This window comes from Amphiprion ocellaris, chromosome 4, assembly GCF_022539595.1.
Source record: "Amphiprion ocellaris isolate individual 3 ecotype Okinawa chromosome 4, ASM2253959v1, whole genome shotgun sequence".
NCBI lineage: Eukaryota > Metazoa > Chordata > Actinopteri > Pomacentridae > Amphiprion > Amphiprion ocellaris.
Window position 1 is genome coordinate 2,182,586 of NC_072769.1, and position 10,512 is coordinate 2,193,097.

The 10,512-nt window shown below is 37.2% G+C and overlaps 1 protein-coding gene across 1 annotated transcript; it reads right to left on the reverse strand.

The window, feature by feature from the left end:
* Positions 1 to 286: 286 nt before the first annotated feature.
* Positions 287 to 10,040, reverse strand: arpc1b (actin related protein 2/3 complex, subunit 1B). The gene is made up of 10 exons (XM_023267736.3): positions 9,721 to 10,040; positions 9,114 to 9,234; positions 8,319 to 8,423; positions 7,127 to 7,349; positions 4,813 to 4,920; positions 3,028 to 3,267; positions 2,870 to 2,945; positions 1,328 to 1,527; positions 783 to 873; positions 287 to 710 (listed from the first exon to the last, which is right to left on the reverse strand). The coding sequence occupies exons 2-10, from the start codon at positions 9,175 to 9,177 to the stop codon at positions 672 to 674; spliced, it is 1,146 nt and encodes a 381-aa protein (XP_023123504.1). The 5' UTR covers positions 9,178 to 9,234; positions 9,721 to 10,040; the 3' UTR covers positions 287 to 671.
* Positions 10,041 to 10,512: the final 472 nt, after the last annotated feature.

Consider the following 10,512-nt stretch of genomic DNA (forward strand, 5'->3'; position numbering starts at 1 on the left):
GGTTGATAAAAAACATATGAACTCATATTTTCTGGACCTGTGATTCACAGTTCACATCAGCAGATGGAGTGTGCTCAGTTGGAACTGGTGTGTTAAAACTTTCAAATATTTTCTGTGTCTCTTCGAGAAAGTGGAGCTGAGAATAGTCCACGATGGCTGCTTAAAAGACCAAAAGACCAAGAATAAACCTTTGAGGTCAAATTCTTCATCCAGATCCATACCCCCCCCCCCCCCACACACACACACACACACACACACACAATGAACCACACTCTGCAGAGCAGTATAACAGTATTCATTTATTAAATGCATATTATGACCAGCATAAGCTTTTAAGAAGTACTGAAGTCCTTCATCATGAATAATATAAAATACCTGCTTTAAGCATTCAGCTCAGTCTGAGCTCTTTGTGATTGTTCTAATCTAACTTAACAAGTACCGTTTACAGACCTGTGGTCAATGCCTCTGTACACAGCGTTGAAATGAACTAGCTCAGCAGAGAGCTTCAGAGGGACTAACAAGCACTATTTGACCTGAAGTCTGATCGTTTAGCATGTATAAAAAAAATAGATGACTAAAATAAGGCAGAGAAGCTTTATGTAATAAGGCAGCAGCTTTCTTCATATCTCCAGAAGCGATTATAATGTAGTCTGGGAAATGTAAACTTCACTTCAGACTATCTTCAAGTTCTTCATAGCAGACTCCAGAGTCTGAAAAGATATTGAGGAACGTGTGAAATCCCACAGTTAAAGCCAGAATCTAACAATCAGACTGAGTGTTACCTTGACGTCCCAGACGCCCATCCCTCCATCCATGCCGGTGGTGCAGAACTTGGTGCACTGGTTCCTTCCTCCTTCCAGCACTGAGATTTGGCTAAAAGATTGTTAGAGACAAGTCAAAGGCTGCAGTTTAACAAACATGTGATAATTATTATGATAATGTACTTCACACTGCTGAGTTATACAGAGATGAAAATGACCATGTTTTGTGATTTATTGGTGGAAATTGCAAAGAGAGATTCCGTTGCACAGATTGATGACTCAGACTTGTTATATGGTTCTTATCCAGGTTGTTTTCTCCTGACTAGATCCTTGCTTTTGTTGTTTCTACTCTCAGATGTACAGCACTTTGGATAAAAGCGTCTGTTAAATGAAACTATATTACTGTACAAATCAGACTTCGCCATCTTTCACTGCAATTTTCTCCAAAAGGGTTGTGTACCCAAAGCTCACTTCCACCTCTGCATCACTCAGATCTTAATCTCCCCTGCACTTTATACACCTGCCGTGATTTACAGCCCAGACCCAGAACACTTGTTTCTCCTGACCTGATGCTGTTCTTATGGAGTGTGTTCAGGTCCTTGTCGGTGCTCTGGCTTTCGGAGGCTCGACGGTCCAGGTTCTGGAAACGTTCCCTTGCACTAATGCCCTTCTGGGCCGCCTGCTTGGGAACGTCCAGCTTCCCACCGAACGTTAAGCCGCCTTTGGCACCATCGTACACAAAAAGCACCGGGTAACAGTCATGGCCCTGCAGGAACAAAAACATTTGTAAATGCTAACTGGTGGAGCTAGAAGGTACTGTAAACACAAAAACTGCAATATCAACATGCTTCTATGAGGTTGTTACTGCAAAAATGTTTCCAAAAAAAAGGGAGACTATGTAACTCAAAGAAAAAATGAACCATTTCTTCATTTACACAAAAAACCCTTCAGTTTACTAGCGTCTTTTTTTAGTTCAATTCATGATTTTGTTTCAACATACCATGCCTGGCTGGCATGATCAATAGATTATGGAGGCTTATGTTAGCAAGCCGTAGTTATAAGCTTTATCAATTGAATTGAATTGAAATTAATTGAATTGAATTGAATTGAATGTTACATTATTTTATTTTGTTAATTAAATTAAATGAATCTGAATTTGTTCAATCACTGGGATGTGATCACAATGATGTGATCAAGTGATGCAGAATTGATTCAAAATAATTATCTTAATTTATTCTAAATAATTTACTTTTAAAATGTATTCATTATTTTAATGCAATTTAATGATTTACATTTAATTATTTTATTTATATATTATAATTTCATTATTTTAAATCAAATATTTAAAATACATTCAATTCAATTTTATTTTATTTTATTCATTTATTTACTTTAATTTGGAATTTATTCAAAATAATTCAATTAATTTTTTAAAAAATGTATTCATTATTTTAACTTAATCTGATTGTTTACATTTAATTAATTTACTGATATATTTCAATTTTATATCATATGTTTAAAATAGATTTAACGTAATTAAATTTTATTACTTCAAATTTATTCAAAACAATTTAATTAAATTTCAAAATGTATCCATTATTTTTATTTAATGTAATTGTTTACTTTCAATTATTTTACATACATATATTTATTTAATTATTTTAAACCAAATATTTTAAACAGATTTAATTTTCTTTAATCATGTTTAATTTAATTTTTGTCACTCAGAATTCATTCAAAAATAACTGAATTAATAAAAAAAATTCATTGTTTTAATTTAATCTAATTGTTCACATTTAGTTATTATACTTACATGTTTTAAATTCTTTATTTTAAATGAACTCTTTAAAATATACTTAATGTCATTTTATTATTCAGAATTTTATTTTATTTTATCACCCAGAATTCATTCAAAATCAACGAATAATTTTTAAAATAAAAGTATCATTTATTTTAATTTAATCTAATTGTTTACATTTAATTATTTTACTATTATATTTCATTTTAAATCAAATATTTAAAATATGTTCAATTTCAATTTATTAAAAGGATGTATGAACAGTTGAATGTGCACTTAAGAAAAAACGTCTTAATGTATTGATACTCACAGCTGCTACTAAGCTGTTCTCGGTGATGAAGGTGACACACAGCAGGGGAAGAGTCTCTGAGCTCAGACTGGTCAGCCTATACAAGTCAATACAGCAGGTCAGAGTGCAGCACACAGAAACACAAACACACCCAGATATGCAGCCCTGCCTTCTCTTACATGCCAGTCTTGCCTCCCTCAGCCACAGACACAGTGGAATCATGGGAGGTCCAGGCCAGACGGTTTCCGGAGTGTGAGAAGCAAACACTATGAACCCAACCACCACCTCCTCCTGCTGATGTCTGGGCTGCAGCTTCAGAGCCTCCAGACTCAAACAGCAGCTCCCCAAACGGCATCTTGCTGCCCCAGGGAGTCGGGCCGGGCTTCTCCTCCACCTCCTTAATGTAGGCTGAAAACACCCTGAGACACACGAGTTGGGTTGCATTGTTCTCAGTTTAAGATCTACGAAGTGATGACGTTTTTCACAATTCAAGTTTCAAGATGTGCGTTTAGCCGGTAGGCCGGTGTTGAAGATGTTGTAAGGATTCAATATTTACATCATGCTAATAATAAACAACATATGATATATTGTAATTAATAATAATGATGGATTAGATTTATATAGCGCTTTTCTATTAAGGCACTCAAAGCGCTACAGTGGATCCATTATTCATTCATTCACTCACACACTCTGGTGGTGGTAAACTACATTTGTAGCCACAGCTGCCCTGGGGCAGACTGACAGAAGCGTGGCTGACAATCTGCACCTACGGCCTCCGACCACCACCAGCATTCACACGCATTCATACTCCAGTGTGAGTAGCAGCACTGGAGGCCAGGTGGGTAAAGTGTCTTGCCCAAGGACACAACAGCACATGACTAGGACAGAGCGGGAATCGAAACGCCGACCCTTCGATCATTGGACGACCCGCTCTACCACCTGAGCCACAGCCGCCCCTAATAATCCAGTAATTAATCCAGAGACAGTAACTATCCGGTTTCTAGGGCACCTGGATAGCTCAACGGGTTACAGCGGGCGACCCATGTACAGGGGCTGGTCCCCACTCACAGCCCTTTGCTGCATGTCTTCCCCCACTCTTCTCCCTCCATTTCCTGTCTGTCTTCACTGCACATATCTATATAATAAAGGCAAGAAGGCCAAAAAATAATAATAACTTTTAAAAAAAAAAAAAATCTGATTTCTCCACCTGCCTACCCACTGTATTTAGAGCATTTCATTTGCAGAAAAAGACAAAAAACACTAATAGTTGTAGATATGATGAAATGAGATGAGATACGATGAGTGAGATGAGATACAATATGATGAGAGAGATGACATGAGATGCTATATAATGAGATAAGATGCAAAAAGAAAAGATGCAACAAATGGGATTAGATATGATACGATACGGTGAGACACGATATGATGAGATATGTTGAGATACGCTGAGAAACAATATGATGACATGAGATACAATATGATACGACAAGATATGATATGATACAATGAGATACGATATGGGACAATGAGATACAATACTGTGAGGAAACGATATGATATGATACAATGAGATACAGTATGATACAATGAGATACGATACCATGAGGATACGATATGATAAGATGATACGATGAGATATGAGACGAAGAGATACAATATGATAAGATAAGGTATGATACAATGAGGTGAGATAAAATAAGATAAGATGAGCTAAAATGCAATACAATACAATGAGATATGAGACAAACGTTTAGGAAATGTAGTACAAAATGAAAAAATAACTAAAATACACCAAGATAGAAATTAGTACAATATTATTGCACATGCCAGTGGATTAATATAGTCAATTTTCAGTAAACATTGCAATAATGTTAGTCCGAATTCTTCTGGTGGTAAAAATCTGATGTAACTGTTGGGCTTCAGTTGACAGTTTTGAGATTATATTAGGTATAAGAGAGAAATACCTGCATTTGAAGTCACAGGATCCAGCAGCCAGCAGGACATTGTTGGGATGCCAGTCCAGACTCAGGATGGTGGAGCGGATTGGCTTCTTGATGTGTTTACACACCCACCTGCAAGTAGCAATGCAGCATGTTGGAATCCCACCAATAATGGTCTCTGAATGGCTCAAAAAGAACTAAATTAAGGTTCTGAAGTGGCCAAGTCAAAGTTCATGCTCAAAAAACATCTAATGTGACTGAATAAAAATTATTCTGCAGAGAAGAGTGGACTAAAACTTGTCCATGGTGATGTAAAAGAATGAGGCTGGAGGCTTATGTTAGCAAGCTGTAGTTACAAGCTAAATAAAACAAAATAAAATAAAAATTTGATTGAATTCAATTAAAAAAATAAAATAAAGTAAAATAATTCTGAATTTATTCAGGGAAATTTAATTTTTCAGAATTATTATTTACATTTAATTATTTGACTTACATATTGTATTTTTTTAAATGAAATACTTAAAATACATTTAATTTCATTTGATTTTATGTAATTTAATTTATTATTCAGAATTTATTCAAAATAATTTTATCAATTAAAAAACATTTGTGTTATTCTAATTTAATCTAATTGTTTATATTTAATTATTTTACCTGTATATTCCAATTTCATTATTTTGAATCAAATATTTAAAATGTATTCAATTTGCTTTAATTGTATTGTATTTTATTTTATTATTCAGAATTTATTTTAAAAAAATAATTAAAACATGTATTAATTATTTTAATTTAACCTACTTCTTTACATTTAGTTATTTTACTTATACTATATGTTAGGGCTGCGTTGGTTAGCACTGTTGCCTTGCAGCTAGAAGATCCATGGTTTGTTTCCTGGCCTGGACCTGGGATCTTTCTGCATGTTCTCTCTGTGAATGCGTGGGTTTTCTCCAGGTTCTCCAGCTTCCTCCCACAGTCCAACAACATTCTGAGGTTAACTGGTAACTCTAAATTGCCCCTAGGTGTGAATGTGAGTGCTATTGTTTGTCTCCATTAGATAGACTGGTGACCCGTCCAGGGTGTCCCTGCCTTCGCCCTAAGTCAGCTTGGAAAGACTCCAGCCCCTCTGTGACCTAAGCAGTGTATAGATAATGGATGGATGGATGGATGGATTTTAAATCAAATATTTAATTTATGTTTAATTTACTTAATTTTATTATTCAGAATTTATTCAAAATAATTTAATTATTTTAAAAAATGTATTCATTATTTTAATTTAATCAAAATTTTTATATTTAATTATTTTATTCATATATTTTAACTTAATTATTTCAAATAAAGGATCTATAATATTTTTTATTTAATTTAATAAAAGGGTGTATTAACAGTTGAATGTGGTCTTTATTCAGGATTATTCTAATTCAATAGATTTAAAAATCTATTTATTATTTTATTATTTTAATTTAATCTAATTGTTTGTTATTATTTGACAAAAAAATTTAATTTAATTATTCTAAATCAGATATTTAAAATATATTTAATTTAATTTAATCATTTAGAATTTATTCAAAATTACTTAATAGTTTTTTTAAAATGTAGTATTTTTAGTACAAATTTTAGTTAAATTAGTACTTTTTAGTCCTAGTTTAATCTAATTGTTTACGTTTAATTATTTTACTTATATATTTAATTATTATTTTACATTGCGGCATGAGCAGGGGTCGGGGATCAACTGTCAACCTTGGAGGACCCGCTCTACCACCTGATCCACAGCCAACTTTTTTCACAGAGTTGATATATATTCTATAGTTCTTCAGTGAACAACGATTTTAAAATGGCATTTTGTATTTTGTGGATTATCTCTGTCTAATATTAAATACACACGAATATTATTTGGATGATCTGCTACAATTCAATTCAATTCAATTTTATTTATATAGCGCCAATTACAGTCAAATTGTCTCGAGACGCTTTACAGAACCCATATGCCTGAACCCCCAGAGCAAGCCAAAAGGCGACAGTGGCAAGGAAAACACCCTTTTAACAGGGAAAAAAACCTCGAGCAGAACCCGGCTCTAATGTGGGGGAACCCATCTGCTGCTGGCTGGACGGGTTGAGAGGGACAGAAGAGGTAGAGAGGTAGAGATAGAGGGGTAGAGGTAGAGATAGAGGGATACAGATAGAGGGGTAGAGATAGAGAGGTGGGGGGTGGGACACAAGGACCATAAAACACAGCCACACATCTGAAGCATCCAGCATCATTGAAGTGAGAGAAATATGCAAGAAGATTTCTGTTGGGGGGGCGAATACTTTTACTTTTAGCGGCTCTCCTGAAGCTCACCAGTCATTTTCCTGCTCAAAGTAGCAGATGGAGATGAGGCGTGAGCCGCTGCCCACAGCAAACTTGTTCTCCTTTGGTGACCATTTCACGCAGCGAGCAGCGCGATTGATCCTGAGGATGACCAGGGTGGGCTTCCATGTTCCCTCTTTCAGGGTCCAGACGTAGGCATTCCGGTCTGCTCCACAGGTCACTATACGATTACTGTCAGTAGCCCAGTCGATACCTGCGGGGAAAAAAAATCCACGAGATAACCCACGAAATGCAGTTCTTAAATGACGATTTATTCAGGATTTATTGAAAACCTATATCACCCCTGTAAAAAAGTAATTGCCCCCCAGAACCTAATAACTGGTTGGTTCCTTGACAGCACATTTGTCTCACATTAAATGCATTTGATGATCTGGAACATTTAAGTGTGAGATAAATGCAAAAATAGAAGATTTCTGCAGGGGGGCAAATACTTTTGCACAGCACTGTAGAGTGTGTACTTGGTTGTTTCATGTGTAGAACAACAAATACATATTCTCCAAAGTTAACATGAATGGACAGATAATATAATAATGCATATAACATAATACAATAAAACGTTAAATTGTGCTGTCATGTTTTTATTCAGTAAATGTCAGAACTTAAAAGGAACAAGAGGGACAAAATGTAAATACACTCCAGGGTGAATAAACAGCTGAAGTGAATTTGTAAGCTTTATCTTTTTTAGAAATGAGATGTTAAAACTCCACACTTTGTCTGTTAAAGTATGGCACAAAGACTGGAAACGGGGAGAACTGGTAGCTGCCATTGTAGTGAAATGGAAGCATGCTTATTAATGAGCTTTAGAGGTACTGGCAGGTCATTTATTTTACTTTTGAACACAGCTGGACTTGCTGTTTTCACTATTCTAAGCTAATCTAACTAGCTGCTGGATTTAGACGTGAGAACAGGATGAATTCTCTCATCCAAATCTCAGTTAGAAGGCCAGTAAGCAGTAAAATGTGGATCTATTTCTTTTATAGACATGGGGCCAGGAAAAGCATCAGACTTCAGTGGAAAACTCTTTCATGATGGTGGATTTAATGCGTTTTATATCAAAGAACCAAAACCACATTACACACATTACTAAATTTGAACTTGTTTGCAGCAGACAAAGGTAAGAGTTCTGGAAGTGAATGACTGAGTGTGTGATCCTGTTTCTCACCTGTCACCTGTCCGTTGTGCTCCTTCAGTTCATGGATCTTGGTCCACTTGGTCCCGTCCTTCTTGTAGATGTGGACCTCGTGGTTGTTGGGACACAGGGCGATCTCTGAAAACACAAAAACACATTCACACTGTGCAGCAACATAAAAACAAATATTGCTACAAATCAGTAAATAGAGTGTTCATCAGTGGAAGGACAAAGAACCATGTGACTGACATGAGAAGTTTGTGAGGGCGGATCAGTGCAGTGGAACAGAGCAGCTGACTGGCTGCAAGAGAAAAAACAGGGAAATACAGTATGTGTGAGCCTGAAGGCAGCACACAGACACATGATCTTTAAATAGACCAACAACTGCAACCTTCCTTCCCACAATGTTGTAGCGAATACGACATGTTTTAGTCAGCCTGTGAGTCAGAGGCAGTGCTTATCTGAGAACAGCACCTTGTGCATTTTTGCTTGCAAGATGGAGAAACTCAAGCTGCAAGTTGAGTCAAACTGAAGCTGCATGAGTGTATGAGTCGACCGCTGCGTCCGCTTTGCCCAGAAACCGAAGCAATGATCAAAACAGCCAAATATGGGGTTGGTTTCCTCCAGCTAACGGCGCACAAGTGCCTCACCATCAGCGGAAACAGGAAATACCTTCTCCCACCTAGGAGCCAATCACAAAGCTCCGTCTATCGCGCTGTTTGTTCTCTGGCTCAGCAGGATGCTTTGTGACATCATGACAAAAACTGCTCAGAGATGAGACAATTTAGGGCCAACCAGTGACCAATCAGAGGAGGCGGACAGACTTACGGGACCGATCTTTGTTCCAGGCATGGCAGCTAATTGGTTCCAGGAGGAAGCTATGGTACGCCATGGCCAATCAGACGTCAGAGCCAGATCAGGAAGTGGGCTCAAAGAGTAAAAGTCGAGTCTAGAAAAACAGAAGTTAGAACACAAAACAGGAAATAAAAGACAAGTTAATAACGACATGCTTAAGATTTAAGAGAGGAAATTCTTTGTTATATAAAGTAATATATATATATATAAAATTATACTTTGAGATGATCTGAGGTTCATCAGCTGATTTAAAGCTCTTTGTGCAGGAAAATTTATCTCACTCGGGTTTGTTAATGAAACCCAGACTTTCTGAAGCATGACAAGTGGGTCAAGGGTGGCACACATCCCGAACACAAACCAGGAAAAAGCATCTCGAGTCACTTTACGAGCACCACTTTGAAAATCAAACATTACATAACGACGTCCACATTTCTTTGCTCTGAGTGAGTGTGTGTGGGCAGCAGGGCTGCTTTCTTTTTACTGCTTTACAGTTCTAAAGTGTGTTAATGTTAGTGTGTGTGGGTGTGTGACATGCCTAAACACACTCAGTCAACTGTTAACGATTTTCTAGGCTACTTACCCCAAGGGCAGGACAGAGTTGAATGGGTGAATAGCGGCAGAGAGATGGAAGAGAGAGGATCAAATAAAGAAGAGGGTGTTCAGCTCACGGACTCTGGCCAGTCAACGCGAACACCAACGCCAGCGACAGAGTGAACTCAGGAAGAGGGAGGCCGAGCTGAAAGAGAGGGGAGGAGAGGTCAGGGGTGGAGGGGGAGGAGGGTACAGTGGAGCTCAGGAAGAAGAGAAACATACGAGGGGAGTTTGTGAAAAACAACGGAAAAGTTTGAAGTGTTTTTTTTTAACAGAAATAGTGGGGAAAGGGAAGCTGAGGTGGTTCAGGAAGGGAGAGAGGCAGGAGCAGTGTGAACACAATGCAATGTTACACCAAAAAAAAAAAAAAAAAGAGGAGGAGGAGGAGGGTGAAACTGCAGGGGGAGGCAAAAAAAAAGCATGAAAGACACGGAAAAGAAGGGGGAGGGACGAGTGGTCACTTGTGCATAAAGAAAGAGGAACAAGTTGAAGAAGAGGCTTAGGGTTAGGGAGGGGGAGGAAAGGGAGGTGTCAGGAGCAAAAATGGCTCATTATGCGCCACAGTTGCTCCCTTTTTTCTCCTGTAAGCACAGCTTTTCAGGCTTTTCCTCACATTTTCCTCAGTGCCTTGGATGCTTTTTATTTTTTTGTTAGATTTTCCTCACGTTCGATAATTTCCATTTGGGGTTTAGGAGGAAGCCCAGAGGAAAATTTTACTGCACAAAGTTTGCTCCTCTATAGATCAGCAGACAAAATTGTGATTCTGATTTTAGCTTTGATT